At 40.5% G+C, this 16,811-nt stretch overlaps 2 protein-coding genes across 2 annotated transcripts in view; both read right to left on the reverse strand.

Moving 5' to 3' along the window:
* Nucleotides 1-281: 281 nt before the first annotated feature.
* On the reverse strand, nt 282-7,690 carry TCF24 (transcription factor 24). Its single transcript, XM_032421848.1, has 2 exons — nt 7,301-7,690; nt 282-1,005 (listed from the first exon to the last, which is right to left on the reverse strand). Exons 1-2 carry the CDS (start codon nt 7,688-7,690, stop codon nt 892-894), a joined length of 504 nt encoding a protein of 167 aa, XP_032277739.1. The 3' UTR covers nt 282-891.
* A 2,246-nt stretch (nt 7,691-9,936) lies between these two features.
* The window catches only part of PPP1R42 (protein phosphatase 1 regulatory subunit 42), a 45,321-nt gene continuing 38,446 nt past the window's right edge, over nt 9,937-16,811 (reverse strand). The window contains 3 exon segments of the mRNA XM_032422023.1: nt 9,937-10,025; nt 10,028-10,065; nt 14,881-15,039. Coding sequence (XP_032277914.1) covers nt 9,937-10,025; nt 10,028-10,065; nt 14,881-15,039 — 286 coding nt within the window.

Genomic DNA, 16,811 nt, shown 5'->3' on the forward strand with positions numbered 1-16,811 from the left:
GTAGGTAGATTGTGAACAGCAACTGACAAGGGGGAGAAGGAGCTTAGGCAAAGCTGAGACTGGGAGGGGTTGACTCTCTGTAAGGTGGCTAACTGTACCTGCTCATCTAGTCCAGGACCTGAAAGAGGGTGGAGCGGATATGGAGGGGCCAGGGAGGCGGGAGAGGAACCCTGCTGCCCAGTGACACTCGTCTGCTATTTACACTGGGCTACAGGGATTCCCAAAGCCTTCCACAATTTGGAAACATAATAAGATATTTCATAGTCATCTAGGAAGGTGGCCAAGCCCTGTCCAATACAGCAAACTCGTCTAATACTCCGAACAGGTTTTCTAAGAGGGAAAAATAACTAGTTGTAGAAGTTACTGCAACTTCCTAATACCTCAACAATCTTTTCACACATCTTTAGCTAAAACTGAATAAATGATCTCACACCTTCCAATTGAAATGGCTTCTCAGACCAACTTAAGCATAAACTGGTTTTCACAAAAATGGAATATTGGTGCCTTATTTTTTTTAAACTATCAAGATTATTGATAGATATCAGCTTTTCAGGGTGTAATAGATACCCTACAGAAAATGTGTGCATTCTTTGGATATATACACAATTCTTTGATTTGGGTGCTTTTCTTTTTTCCAATAGTTTTTCTTGCACTATACAGTAGTGAATATCTCTCACAACGGATAGATGAGCTGTGTATTTTATACAAGACTGATGACTTCATTCCACATTTATTTAGATTAGACAGATAAATCTGAACTTCCCACTATGGATTCACATGCAAACTTTCAGGAATGATGTTTGTTATGTCTGATGTAATAAATACAGACTGATTTCCTACTATTTAAAAACAACGGACGCCACTTTCTACCAGCACCCATCAGGGAGAAGCCTAAGGCTGTGAGTCTGTTGTAGTACTGCCATGATTTGCTTTTTCTCCAGACACAGAATGCTTCAGAAACTGACCAGTAGCACCGATGTATAATCTTGATCGCATGGGCCATTTCTGAAAAAGAATATTTAAACAAGAATCCAAAAATTAGTATCTGTGACAAATAGGTCTGTATTAGTAATATTAAAAATTCCAAATGCCTCAAAGCAAATGCAGTATCATGAAGCTAGTAACAATGATAATGGTGAAGTCGAAGGAACAACATAAAACAATGTTTATTAATGCTAGCAATAAAAGTAAAAATATACCAAGACTTTGATTATAACTGTATAAAATAATATGGGTGCATGTGGACAAGAACCTTAAGAAATCATGGAGAATGAATATAGATAAGCAAAGGAAAATATATCTATTAACAGTGTTTTAAAACTAAATCTAAAACAAAATATTTAAAGATTTTTTAAAAAGTTATACATGGTAAATATTATATGTTCCCACTTGTCACAGAAGTACAATGAGAAGTGACTAACTCAACTATTTACACTTTATCTAGGGGGCACCTGGTGGCTCAGTTGGTTAAGCGTCCCAACTCTTGGTTTCCGCTCAGGTCATGATCTCAGGGTCCTGGGAATGAGCCTCGCGTTGGGCTCCGCGCTCAGCACAGAGTCTTCTTGTCCCTCTCCCTCTGCCCCTCCCCCTGTGTTCTGTCTATCAAATAAATAAATAAAAATCTTAAAAAAATATTTTATCTAGCTAAAAGCAGTATCTCGAAGTTGCAAATGTTATAATGTTTGGTGTTATGTGGATAAAACATCCAAAATAAATGTCTGGATGTAGCAGCATCATACAGCATTAACCTTTCAGTAATTATTGCATTTGTATTCTGATTGTGAATTTTCTTTTTAAAGATCTTATTTATTTATTTTTAATTTTTTTTAAGATTTTATTTATTTGACAGAGACACAGCGAGAGAGGGAACACAAGCAGGGGGAGTGGGAGAGGGAGAAGCAGGCTTCCCACTGAACAGCGAGCCTGATGCGGGGCTTGATCCCAGGACGCTGGGATCATGACCTGAGCGGAAGGCAGACGCTTAACGACTGAGCCCCCCAGGCGCCCCTGATTGTGAATTTTCTGAATTCACCTTAAAAGTGGACAACCTCTCAAAAATAATATAACTTATTGCCAAATAGACATGATGATAAAGAAACATATTACATAAGTAGTACTTTCAGAAATTTTTCTTAGGGAGGGGTGTCTGATAATACGTTAGTTCTAAGGTCCTTGTCAGAGAAATACTACTTTTATACAAAGAGAAGTCTTTAGACTAATAAAGTGCAACTCCCAAAAGTCAGCAATGGGATCCCACACTCTTCGGAGAGTAAATGCTGCAGTGAGTAGCAGGCTATTTTTATCACCGAACATTCACAGGCTCACTGCTGGTTACGCAGCACCATGAAATGTTCTTAAATGCCTGACAAATAATCTGCAGTGCTCAAATAGAGATACAATTATTAACAAGGTAAAAGACCCTAAGAACTTCAGATTCTTAACCCAAGCTCCATATTAAAATCACATGGAGAGCTTTAAAAAATACCGATGGCCAAGTCACACACCACACCAATTAAATTGGAATGGACCTCTTTTTGCAGAAGCTGAGTAGAAGGTAGAGTCAGATTGTACTTCTGAGTGCAGTACTATCACCTAAACTGGCATTCCAGATGTAAAATGTAGCTATAAGGGATAGTTAAGTAGGCATGTGATACCATCCAGGAAGCCTCTGTTCTTTGCAACCAACAAGAGTCCTAGTTTTATGCCTCCAGATATAATAAGTGTTTGCTCTCATGCAGTTCAGGTCCATTTTAGGGTCCTAAATTCAGATTATTCTGGCTGGAAATCTATACTTTAAACACAGCTAAAATATAAAATTTGTGTTACTTAGAATTTAAAATGATCTACTCCTGTATAATCTTCCTATAAATAACCTTGTACTTTATATTTGATGCAGTAATAATAACACTGACACTGTGCTACTTATTTTTGCATCCATTTCAGGTTTTTTTAAAAAATCACAGATGTGCATTCTTACACATTCTGGGTGTATCTCTGGTCCTGTCCTTGGGTTCTTGCCATGGGTTGATAACCCCAGTTTTGGAAACTGGTATGGGGTTTTTCTGATACGTCAGGAGCTGACATTGTTAGATCAGATTCCAGTCCTGCATTATACTGAAGAACCTTGTGCCATAATGCTATGGACTGAATGTTTGTATCATATGTTGATGCTCTAACTCCCAACGTGATGGTATTTGTGGAGGTAATTCAAGCTAAATGAGGTTAAAAGGGTGGGTCCCTCATGATGGATTAGTGGTGTGTTTTTTTTTTTTAAGATTTTACTTATTTATTTGAGAGACAGACTGAGAGAGAGAGTTGGGGGAGGAGCAGAGGGAGAAGCAGACTCCCTGCAGAGTAGGGAGCCCTTACTGATGTGGATGTGGTACTCTGAGGATCCTGGGATCATGACCTGAGTGGAAGGCGGACACTTAACTGACTGAGCCACCCAGGAGCCCAGGTTAGTGGTCTTTTAAGAAGAGAAAGCTTCTGGGTGGCTCAGTCGTTAAGCGTCTGCCTTCAGCTCAGGTCATGATCCCAAGGTCCTGGGATGGAGCCCCGCATCAGGCTCCCTGCTCAGCGGGAAGCCTGCTTCTCCCTCTCCCACTCCCCCTGCTTGTGTTCCTGCTGTTGCTATCTCTCTCTCTGTCAAATAAATAAATAAAATCTTTAAAAAAAAAAGAGAGAGAGAAAGCTTTTTTTCCTGAGAAAGAAGTAAGTTGGCCAACCACAAGATAGGGAGAGAGCTCTCACCAGGAATTCAAATGGCCTGTACTTTGATCCTAGACTTTCCAGACTCCAGAATTGTAAGAGAATAAATTTCTGTTTTTTAAGCCTTCCCATCTATGGTATTTTATTATTGCAGCCCAAGCTGACTAATACTTGTAGTTAATAGTGTAGGGCTAAAATAATCAATTTCAAGTGTAGAATTTTTGGCATATTATAAACCTGTGCTTCTCAATCTTTTAAATTCCTGCCTCGTATTCATGAGCATAAAAATCTCATGCTTAAACTTCAGATGTAATTTGAATATTCCATATGAATTAAATATATTTAAAACAAATAAAATAAACATTCTACTGAATGCTCCCTGGTATTTCTGATATGTGCTACTTGGGTCCTGCTGTATTGAGAATCACTCTAAATCATGCAACCAAATGTGGAGACAAATGAAGGCATCTGTTCCTTGGTGGGACATAAGTAATTAATGAAGCAAACTTAAAAATGTATATGTGGATTTTTGGGATGCCTAGCTGGCTCAGTGGGAGGAGTGTGTGACTCCTGATCTCAGGGTCATGAGTTTGAGCCCCACATTGGCTGTAGAGATTACTAAAAAATAAAATAAAATAAACTTAAAAAAATGTGTATGTGAATTTTTGCCTCATTTTTCACAAACTTAATGATAAAACTTTAAGAACTGTGTACTTCGATTTTCCAAAAGGCTTCTAATGATTTTATTCAACTGAATTTAATGTATATATGTAGTTTTAAGAGTCAGAAATAAAATGTAAATGAAATATTGGTTAGGCTGCATGTTAGTATTATGCCACAAAAGCTAGTTTGACTGTTTTACATTTCACCTTTCAATGGAATGTTTTAACATTGTGTAGATTAACACAATCTTGACCTCTATTTTACCTAATAAAGTTTATTTAAAACCATAATGTTTCATGAGGCTTAGAACAATCTAGCAAAGTCATAGGATTAACCGAACTGAACCTGAAAACCTTAAAAAGGCACTCTTGGATTCTGGAGTTAAATGACCCCAAAATAACAAAACTTTGTATTTTATTTTTAAGATTATTGTATATGTATATTATCAACAGTGATTCTCCAGGGATAATGCAATTAATAAAGTCATCTGTGCTTTTCTCCAATATAAGAATCTGAAATATATCCCGGTTCTCTTGAAGGATCACTGCCCTTTGGTACGCTGGTGCTAATCAAATTGCTCACATCCCAAAGGGATGAAAACTGCTGTTTTAGGTTATGCCCCAGGATCCCAATCACTTTAACCTTCCAGTTTCATTTGAGATACTCTTAATGTAAATTCCCAAAAATGTTAAATCTCAATACAGAAAATAAGGACTGATGACTCAAAATCATGGCCTTGAAATATTTGTTTACAGATCTTTAATAATCAAAGACATAGTAATACTATGTTGTAAGGCAGAAAAAAAAAGTCATCTTGGAACACTTTTTAACTATGGGTTACAACACCCTTAGTTAACTAAAAATTAGTACGATCAGAATATTTTTATTTCTTTTGCATTAGATTTATCAAAGATAGACTTAATACTTAAGCATTTGGTAATATCCCTTAAATAATGTGTTACAGGTGGTTTCAATTACGTGTATGAAATCTCTTTCCTCTAAACCTCCAAAAGCACATGGTTATAGCTCTCTTATGTACACAGAACATTATCCTTTACAGTACATTATTTTATTTTTGTATTTGTCTCTATTATATATTAATTTAGGGCAGGGATTGAGTCTTACTCTTAATTGTATCCACTCTCCTAACAGTGCTTTGCACACAGTAGACACTCAGTAAATGATTTTAAAACAGACTAGTCACTTGTTCAACCATCATCAATTTCATTTTAAAGAGGTAATCTTTGGCCTTGTTTCATTATCCCTAGAATTGTCTTTTAAAATCAAAACAATTGATTTGAGGACAAATGAGATTTAATTTTTCTTAAAGGAGTTATTAGACTACAAAAACATTTGGTGCCTGAATCAAGTACAAAAAACAAAAAACTCCTGTTAAGCTTATTTTTACATGAAAATTATTAACAGTATTTATTCAAAAAGATACTATAAGAAACAAAGGTGAAAACAATTTGATTTCTTATCTCAATCGTATCTCCTACAGAGGCATTTGACAGATGCTTTCTGTATTAAAGTCTACTTAATGTTAAACTTTTTTAGAATATATGAGAAATGTCAAGTCAAAAGCAATCTAATATTAATGATATATTTGAATATCAATCTAATGCAGACTGTAGAGCAAAACCCCTAATTAATAATGAATGACTTTTCAGCAGAGATTATATTATATAGCACAAAGATATAATGAGGTCTATCATAATTATAAACAAATGATAGTCCAAATTTCTATATTCAAAATAGCTTGCAGCTATCATCATGTTGATTATATTTGCAAAGTAAACTGTTAAACCTCACCACAGAATTTTAGTTTCAGTTAATATTAGAGAGTGTACTTTACTACGTTTCAATGATGGTTATTCAATAATTTATTGAACACTAATATGCTTAAGGCTAAGTCCTGATTTTGTATTTATATGTGTGGCAAAATATTTCAGAATGGTAGAACCAAAAATTTGAAAATTTATGTTTAGAAAATACAGGGAAAATAATGAATTTTGAACAGAAAGCCATATTAATGCTGGATTTTGAAACAATCAAATCTAGGCAAGAAGGACAATGCAGAGTCTAAACACTGCAATATAGGTAATAAATCATAACCGTATCCACCATGCTAAATGAAAACCCTGACCATTTTACCTACATGTAATGTAATAAATTCTACAAAACGGATTCTAGGGGCTAATTTTGCACATTACAGAATTTTAATATAGTATGTAATCGGCTTGATTAACATACCCCAATCTATTGTGAAAATTACATAAATACATTATAGTTTTTCTAACATTCTAGGTAACTGCCTAATCCATGATAATTAACCTTTATTAAAACGGACTGAAAATTTACTCCGCAGAATGGCAGAACCGTCTCACTTTGTTCTTAACCAGTTTTACAAAAAAATTCCAACATGGTTTCCTGGATTATTTAAGGGGCGATAATTCCATCACCCCCTTTAATTCGTGAAACTTTTCAACCATCTGATAAAAACCACGATGGAAATGTAATTATGTAAATTTAAAACTCTCAAAGGCTCATAAATGTAAATCTGATACTAAAAATCACTAGAACTTGCCAAAAACCCCAACAGGCACTCCCAAGAAACTTCTCACCTAGGAAAGGCATCATGTAGGCTGCATCCTGTAAGTGGAGTAGGACACCCCTACGACCCAAGCCACTTCGGGTTTAAATCCGCTACCTGGGAACAGTTACGGAGTAGCCTTTTGCAGTGGGGACCTCGCTACCGGTGCCCTTGCGGGCCAAGGTCGCTCTCCGGATCCGCTCTCCGGATCCGTTCCCCGTCTCACCCCGAGGGAGGAGTGAGAGCTCCGCGGCATCTGCTCAGGCGGTGGCCGACCCGGAGGGTTAAGGTGCCCAGCTCCCCCGCCCAGCTCCGCAGGCCGCCCTGCCTGCCTACCTTGACAGGGTGTAGGTAGCCGTCGCCGCGCAGGGCGCCCAGCCCAGCGTCCGCCGGCACCTCGGCGTCGTCTTGCAGGCTGCGGGTGAGGTGAGCAATGTAGGTGGTGGCCAGCAGCAGCACGTCCAGCTTGGACAGCTTGGTGTCCGGCGGCACCGACGGCAGCGTGCGCTGCAGCTCCAGGAAGGCGTGCCGCAGAGTCTGCACGCGGCTTCGCTCCCGCGCAGCGTTCGCTGCAGCCGGCCTCCCGCCCCCCGGGCGCGCACTGCCGCCCGGGCCCGCGGGTCCTGGCCCGGCCCTGCCGGGGCTCGAGTCGCGGGTGGCGGCAACCGGGGGCGCGGTCTCGTTGCTAGCGATCAGGGGGCTGCCTGCGGGGCCGTCGCGGTCCATGGCGGCTTCCCGCACTGCGTGCCCTGCAAAGGACCCAAGGCGCGGTGAGACCCGGCGCCGGTCGGGCTTAACCCGGGGAACCGCAGGCCTCTCGCTTCAACTGCATGCCGGGCCGGGCCATCGACGTGGCTCGGGGCGTTCTCAGAGATGAGGTCGTTTTGCCTGGGGCGTGTTTACCTCCCCCCGTCTTGGGAGAGTTGTGGGGCCTGACAGTTCCTGGGCTTAGAAGGTTCAGGAGGGGCACGGTGCCGGCTTTACTTTTCAGGGACAAATTAAGTGAAAGGGCTATTCTACCGAGGAAGGAAGATCTTGGAAGCGGAGCTCCGGTTCGGAACTTGTTTGCACTTCTGGAACTTTATGCGCCAGCCCCGCGGGAGAGATGGGCAGGTCATTCTCACGGGCGCAGCCGGAAGCCCTGGCCTTGCCAGGGTCCTCATTGCCCACGCGGGCAGCCCTCGCACCATTCGTTCCCGAGGTCAGGGTTCCCGGGGGTGACGGCGGGAGCTCATTCTAATTTCTCCGGGAGGAGAGGGGACCCCTGACCTCACCTTGGACCTAGGCACCCGCTATCCTAACGAACCTGGGGACCAAGCGACGCGGCTGGGGTCGGACCGAGGTTCTCACCTTTCCTGGAGCGGCCGTGCAGGGCTCCGCTCCGCTGCAATAGCGGACCAGGAGCGTCGAGCTTGGTCTGAGTGGCCAGGGCCGCACAGGTCACTCCATCCTCGTCCAGCCGAAGTCGACAGCCGCTTCTAGGCCCTGCTGGGCGTGCCTTTTATGCGGTCGCCCCCGTGGCCAGGCGTGTGTGGGCCAGACTCGATGTAGGGCTGGGACAGCGGGACCCGCCGAGGTCCGCACCCACCTGAGGGGCTCTGCCAGGGGCTGAGAGTCATTAATCAAATGGCCCGGCGGGGCGGGGCCATAGGGGGCGGGGCGTCGCCATGGCCCCGCCCCCCGCCCCGTCCGGGTTCGCCCCGAGGCGTGACTACAGGCGCAGCACGTCGAGCGTCGGCTGTGTTGAAGGCCCGCTGGGCGGCCTCGCGAGTTCCCTCGCGTTTCCGTCACGGGTCCGGCCTGAGCGCGAGCGCCTCCCAGGCAGGCGCCGGGCTGAGGCGGGAACCCTGCCGTTCTGCCGAGCGTGACTTTTTTCTGAGGAAATGTGGAGTGTGTCGCTGCGATGCGCTAACCTATTATTCTACCACCAAGGTAAATGTTTCATGCTGCCCTAATTGAAGCAGTAGTCCCTCCACCTCGGTACTCCGTGACCAGTTTATAGCCGCTCGGAGATAGTGCGCCTACGGGGATATTTGGAAGTTCCCAAACCGGAGTAAACGGCCCTGGGATCGCGGTCGCTTCTTCCCCGGGGGCGCGGACCGTTGCGGGTCGCCTCCGTCGCACACGCGGGGCCCCCCTTTCTTTCGTTTTTTGGCCCTAAAATTCGTCCTGGCTCCGCCCCCCCGCAGGGAACTCGCCTGAGATGTCTTGCACTTGGGGGCCCATGGGAAACGTGGCCTGCAAGCTGTCCGGTGAGGGGCTCTCTCCGAGGCTCTTTGAGAGCTGATGCTGGCTCGGCGCCGCTTGGCCTATTCAGATACCGACTGGGAAGCGCTGGGCCCGGGACGCCCCCAACCCTGTGGCTCCCGCGGGTCCTGGGCCCAGGGCCTTCAGAGGTGAAGTCTCAGTGGACGCACGATAGTTTCTAGAACGCAGTTAGTATGTCCTTGAAATAATGCCCTCAGTTCGAAGAGCAGGACATTTAAAAATCTTTGGAGTCAAGACAATATCAAATTTAAAATATCTTTGATGAAATTGCTCTTATATATGAGACGTAATTTCTGTACAGTAGATTTTTAAATTGGAACTATTAAGTAGTACATAGTAATGGTGACAACTTGCATTTTAATATATCATTCTACACTTCAGGTATATAAGTGAATCAGAATAATAATCTTCAGTTCCCGTTCAATAACTGTAATTAGATTTACACTTTAAAAAAGATGGACCAAAATACCATTGGCTCAAAAAGGATTACTTTCTTTTGATGAATGAGGAAGAACATCTTTATTTTCTCAGTAAATTGTATGTAATGAGGCAAAAACAATTGAAAAGCAATGTTTCAGATGCCATAAAGAAGCAAATCAAACCACTTAAAGGTTTTTCTTTTATAGTGAGATACCCTAGAGCTACAAACTACAAAAGATGGTATTGCCTGGTAGTATAAAGGTAAAAAAAACATACGTTTCAGATCACTTAAGGCTGAATTTATTCATCTTTTTTTTTACAAACAAATTTTCTTTTACTTTTGTTCGGAGAAGGTGAAATTCAAGTATATCACTTTTGTCAGCAAGCTTTCAGATTCCTTCAAAGAGGGATACCTGTATTAATAGAGAAAAAACACAGGAATATTTCAAAAATGAAAATTACCCAAAATGGGAACAAACATACAGACTCTAGGATACAATAGTAGAGGTTAATGATTAGTCACCAAACTGTGTGAATCTTTTAAAGGAAGCAGAAAGATTCCTTCCCCCACCCCCCACCCCCAGAGTAGAGAAGAATGTGGAAAATCTATGTGTTGGGAGAAGTGTGGAAATAAGAATTTTGGAGGGAAGGTTGGCTGGGCTAGGGTGAGGCAAATGCCTAGAGCTCCTTAACTTTTGCACCCTTGGCATCTCACATGCCTCACCCTAGCCTAGCCTGCTAAAGCCTCCTGTTAAGCGGAGGAGGTGGGGTGGAGGTGGGGGCACCAGGGAAGCTCTTCACTGATAACAGAGGCTGGAAAGTGGACATCTATATTGCCCGGTAGTCAGGTTCAAACGAAAAGATTGGTGAAACAATACCAACCACTTCGGGCCACCTCGTCTTACCTGCTGCCACTCTGAGCAGCCTCTCCGAATCCTTTCATGATTCTAGAGTAGTCCTATTCCCGCAAGAAGCCATTATTTGCCATTAAGTTAAAAATAGAAGCTTGGCTTTTAGAGTCAGTGACCCGAATTCAAGTTCCAGCTCTGCCTCATGGCCGTTGTGTGACTTTGGGCCCCTCTCTGACTGGGCCTCTCCAATGCTCATTTTCCCCGGCTATAAAATGTGTCTGATCATATTCTTATCTCAGAGGGTTCTGCTGTTCTTAAAAATTAAGGTAGTGAATATTCAGGTATCAAAGTAGACATTTTAAAATGGGGTAAATAACATAATTCTTAAAAATTAGATCTTACATAACTCTTGTTCACAGAGTAAGCCATTGACAGAATTGAGACTAGAAGTCACAAAACCTAGCTTAGATTGTTCTTAAAAACCCTTTGTTGCTTACCACTATTGCTTTTTTTAAAGGAGGGTGTCCTAATTTCAGAAGGGTTCCTTGACAACGAACTGCAAATCAAAGTCTTAATATTATACCTCCATTACTGATACGTAGAAGTTTATTTTGCATATAAAATGAATTAGACTGAGGTTAGGTTTAACACAGCGTAATTAAAGGCATTTAGAGCTTTGCAGATGAGTTTATATAAGATCATCCCAGAGTTTTGTAACTAAAAATATTACCTAAGTTTTAAAAACTCTTGAGGCACATAGAAGATTTGTTGTTACAACTGTTCAAACATAACCTTAGCAGTGGTGAAAGCAAGTTATTTTTACTGTTTTTAAAGTTCACTTTTTAACTCAAAGAAACCTAATACTTCCATATTCTAACTAAAGATAGTAGGTATTATAATGTACAGTGAACATTTCCCAGTGAATTATGGGTCCCAGAGATTCACATTCCTTAAAAGTATCTGAAACTAAGGCATTCTAACCCAGCTACACAGTTATTTTTATAGTAACAAAAGAGATGGATTGACTCTATGGACAGGGCTTAGGCTTGAAAGATAAATAATCAAGTAACAATTTGCTTTCTTCAGTGTACAGTGCTCTACAGTATTCTCAGTGGATGTTATTTACAATATGTAAATGCATTTAATGTCTATTTTAAAATTACTAAGTCTCAAGCACCTCCTAGCATGTTTGAAAAGAGAGGAAACATCTGTCAGAAGTATTTACTGTGACAAACACAGAAAGAAGCAATCGTGTACACTTTTTAATAACATAAATTATTTTTAATTGAACAGTGAAGGCATTTGTTTAGAATCAGCCATTAAATAAAAAATAGCTTTGAACTAATCTTTAATTAAAGTGTACATCGATAGTATCAAGTTCAGTTTGAGGGTCAAAAACAACGTCAATGAGTCTGACTTTTTCCTCCCTGTAGGGAAAGCAGGCTTGTATAAATATACATGAGCACAGACTGCACACATTTATAAAGGAGGTGAAAAACATTCCCCTGTCATTGGACAGATGTTGCTTCACTGTGTTCACGTAGGATACAGGCACAGCTCCTAATGTGTAGAACCTTAAAGGAATATGGGGCACATACTTTTATCATTTTGGAAGAAGACTCTAAGCTCTTTTATACCTCTGAGCAATAATGTAGACTATAGGAGACACGTCTGTTGATGCTAGCTCATTCTCCCCTTAAAGTAATTAAGGGAAGGAGTTGCTTTAATCAACTTTTTAGATTTTTAGAATTTATTCTTTGTGGGTTTTTTTTTTTAAGATTTATTTATTTGAGAGAGTGACAGAGCACTTGTGCGCGGGGGAGGGGGGGTGGGCAGAGGGAAAGGGAGAGAGTCTTAAGACTCTGTGCTCAGTGCAGTGCCCAACAAGGGCCTGGATCTCACAATCCTGAGATCATGACCCTGAGACCATGACCTGAGCCGAAATCAAGGGTCAGAAGCTTAACCAACTGCACTACCCAGGCACCCTGAGGGTTGGGTATTTTTTTTTTAACACTTTAATGACCTTCTACTTTATTCTCATTATCTCCTAGCTTTATGCTAAATTAGTAAAATGTTAGTGATAAGCACACCCTAAAAATCTATATCAAGAGCTTAATGAAATTCCATATTGGTCACCTTTTATTAAAGAGAGGTAGAACTGATATTCCCATTTGGTAAGAAATCTTTTATGATACCAAAATGATATTTTGGCATGACTTCAGTAAAAATGTTACCTGAAGAAATAATTTTTTTAAATATTTATGTAATATTTTTCACATTATAAAACTGAAGACTTGGGATTGAACATAATTGACTTCACGGACAGTGGTAAAAGCAGGACATTCTTATCTCCTTACAGGAACCTCTCTATTTTGCTGGCTTCTTTTTTTTTTTTTTTTTTTTTAAAGATTTTATTTATTTGACAGAGAGAGACAGCGAGAGAGGGAACACAAGCAGGGGGAGTGGGAGAGGAAGAAGCAGGCTTCCCGCGGAGCAGGGAGCCTGATGTGGGGCTCGATCCCAGGACCCTGGGATCATGACCTGAGCCAAAGGCAGACACTTAACGACTGAGCCACCCAGGCGCCCCTATTCTGCTGGCTTCTTTTAGAGCATCCTGTCTTTGCAGTACATAGTAGTTAGAGACTCACTTAGCTCTGTATTTAGTGTTCCTAGTTAGGGAAATGAGGATAGAATGATTTATTTGCTGTTTTATCAGTGCAGTCCTAGTGATTAGAGCTTTGCTTGGGGCTATAGAATATGCAGTATGTGCCACAGTTCACAACTGATCTAACAGTGTGTGTGTGGTGATGTATAGAATTTACCAACACTGTTTTCTGAGTCTATGTTCATTTTTTATTGTTTTCCTTTCCACCTTGATGACATATTAGCAAGACCTTTCAAGATGCTTGGCAAAGAAATGAAACTAAAGAACACTGTTGTGGAATTGACACTAATTATGTAAATCTTTTAAGAAACTACCAGGGTGATCTATGGATAGAGTGGTTCAGGTTTTGATGGTAATGGCAACAGATGTAAGCAGTTAAGCAAACTCTCACGCAGCTTCTGTGTTTTTTGTTTGTTTTTGGTGAGTGGAGATGAGCTCAGACTCCATATCCTTTTTCCTCTCCCTGAATAAAGCATTTTCCAGGCTCACAGGACCCTTTCTCCCTTATGCCTCCATCGCAACAAGCCTAAGCCACTCTTCAGGGAATGGGGGTAGGACAGTGCAGCAGTGGTGTTCATAGGTCTTCTTTAGGTTGGCTCCATTAAAGAATGCTAAGTCACCATCCCTTGATTGGACTCTGCAAAGAGGGTCTCACGACAAACTTATCTGGCCTTCAGCAAGCAGTTCTGGGAAAAAGGAAATCTATTCTAGAGTATGTACACTGGCTCTGATTACTTTCTCAATGAAATATGCTGTTGCCCCCTTCATTATATTGTAATAACTACTATGATATGAATGGAAAGATCAATAGAGCAATTATATTGAGTATAAATGAGAAAAGCTTGAATGAATAATTTATAGGTTGTATTAGGATCTGGTTTATAATTCTCATAGCATTTATCACACTCCACAATAATTGTATCACATTTGACTCTCCAACCAGCTTGTTGTAAGACCTTTGAGATCAGGAGTATCTCATTTGAGTTTTTATATCCAGTATTGCCCAGCATATGGCAGGTACCTATTAGTTTTATGAATAAATGAACTTATTTTCTGGTATGATTTATCTTTACATTGAAGCAATATCATTTTTTAAAACTAAAAAAGCAGTTTTCTCCTTATCAGGAAACTTAGAGCTGATTCATATGGAGCTACATTATGCATATACTCAAGGTTTAGAATAGTGACTCTTCAACTAATTTATTAGATCCTAAACCCCTTTGAGAATCTAATGAAACTTCTCCTTCAGGGACACCAGATTAAGAACCATTGGTCTGGAGAAGTGGTGAAAGTAGCCTACCTCTGTAATGCTCTGGGTTGCCCCTCCTATCTGCTACTAGATACCCTTGGCATAGTCATCTATTCATTAGTGGACCACCTATCATCAACTAGGCCTCAGGCTCCTTTGATATGACCCCTACTCATTTAGACATCTTTACCTGCTGCTTCTGGGACTGTCCTGAGTCACTTGCCCTACCTCAGTGAGTATATCTAGTCTGTGACTCCCATCTCTTCTTGAACTAGTCATTCCATCACTGTGATTATTTGGGCAGACCAACAATGAACTTTTTTTGGGCGGGGTGGGGGTGCTTTGTCAAGAATTGAGACCCAAGAACAAGGAGACAGTTGGAGGGCCTCTCTCCCTCTGTGTTGTTGACAGGGTGTCCCATCTTCCCGAAAAAGATAAATCACAAATATTTGAAAGAACCTACCCCATATCTTCAATAATTTTAGGATTATATTCTTGGGAGCTTTCTGTGGATGCATTTCCATTTGGAAGGTATCTCTGTATATCAGAGAAAAAGACTCATTTTGGCTTACCCACCTGTGGGTAATAAACAGGAACTATGTGATGCATTGTTTCAAATTTACTTGTAGTATACAAAGATAAAAGGTTCTGCTTTGAGGGCACCTGGGTGGCTCAGTTGGTTAAGCGACTGCCTTCGGCTCAGGTCATGATCCTGGAGTCCCTGGATTGAGTCCCGCATCGGGCTCCCTGCTCGGTGGGGAGTCTGCTTCTCCCTTTGACCCTAACCCCTCTCATGTGCTCTCTCTCATTCTCTCTCTCTCAAATAAATAAATAAAATCTTTAAAAAATATATTTTAAAAAAAAGGTTCTGCTTTGAAACTAATAACTAAATTGTAAACATAGACTATGACAGCATTAGACAATCCAAAATTATAATTTATGAAATGGAATTAAAGTTAAATAGATCCAAAATAAGACCAATTAAAAACTTAATATCCCAGATAAAGTATCACAGACTTGCATTCTGCTGTTCTGAGTTTAGTTTTTCAGAGTGTTTAACCTTTAGGGAGTAGATTAGTTATGTATAGTTTTTGGAGTGTGTTCATACCTTTATTTTGAAACTTAACATTCCACATCATTTCCCTATTGACAGATCCTCCTCCCTTTCCAGCAGTTATTTCCCTTTAAGTGGGGACTGTTTTATTCACCTCTAATTCCAGTGTCTAGCATAGTCTTGTGTACATCCAAGGTGCCCAATAAATATTTATTAAATGAATAAATCAATGTTTCCATGGAAGCACTACAGAAGTATATGCTAAAAGATATGCATATATTTTGGATTTTGTTTAAGTATTTGATTTTGTTTCCAAATTTGAGTTATATAGTTATGTGGCTATATTTAGGACAAGATTTTTTATCATAAGATCCTTGAAGTCTGAAGTCATAATCCGCATAAATCTTGTCATAATCCCCAATATACAGCTCCAAATTCATAAGGCTATAAAAAAATATGTAAAAGGTCAGGAAGTACAGAAATTACTATCTTCCTAAGAATTCCTGTTCACTTATAATGTATTTGGTTGTACAAGCGTATCTTTAAATGGTTCATCTTGGCTCTTCTAAAGACCTGAAGGTATATTGTAGATTTTAAAAATACATAACATATCTCCTAGACTTTAATTCATGCTTTCCATTTCTTTTGAGCAGTAATAACAGAGCCTTAGTATAAAGACCATAGTGTTAATTTGTTGGCCACATACCCAAGGATAGAGTTATCATGTGCTACATACATGTATCCACAGATGTCACTGATGTTAAGCCTGAAAGGCTCAGAACTGTGTCATTGTGTTTGGATGGGGATGGCAAATGTGTAGGAGGAGACAGAGAAGGATCTCTACAAGTGGCCAAGGGAGAATAACTAAGTACTCCTGAGGAAAACTCAGATAATTTTCTCTTGCAGCTAATCAGCTTTCAATTTCAATTGTATTTTAATTGACCTTAGAGATTATTTTTCAATATAGTAAATCATATAATCTATTAGAATACTTAAAATTTTTTTTATATTATCCCATTTTCTCTGTACTTCCTTTTTATTTATAAAAATTATTTGTTTACAGTATCATGTTTACACATCTGCAGATTTCCCTAAATTCCCACCAATCTGAAGTGAATTTCTAAGTAGAGGAGACATCATTGTCCTTATATCCAAGCGCAATTCAGCCAGTCATTGCGAGAGTGGTCACTAAAAGCCAAAGCTGTTTGATGAAGTTAAATAATTTTGATTAATCACTGCTGTCTTTGTGACGTTAGACAAGTTATTTCATCCTTCTAAAACTCAGCTTTCTCATCTACAAAATGGATATAATAATAATCTTTGCCATAGGTTATAATGAT

Source organism: Phoca vitulina, unplaced genomic scaffold, assembly GCF_004348235.1.
Source record: "Phoca vitulina isolate PV1807 unplaced genomic scaffold, GSC_HSeal_1.0 scaffold25, whole genome shotgun sequence".
NCBI lineage: Eukaryota > Metazoa > Chordata > Mammalia > Carnivora > Phocidae > Phoca > Phoca vitulina.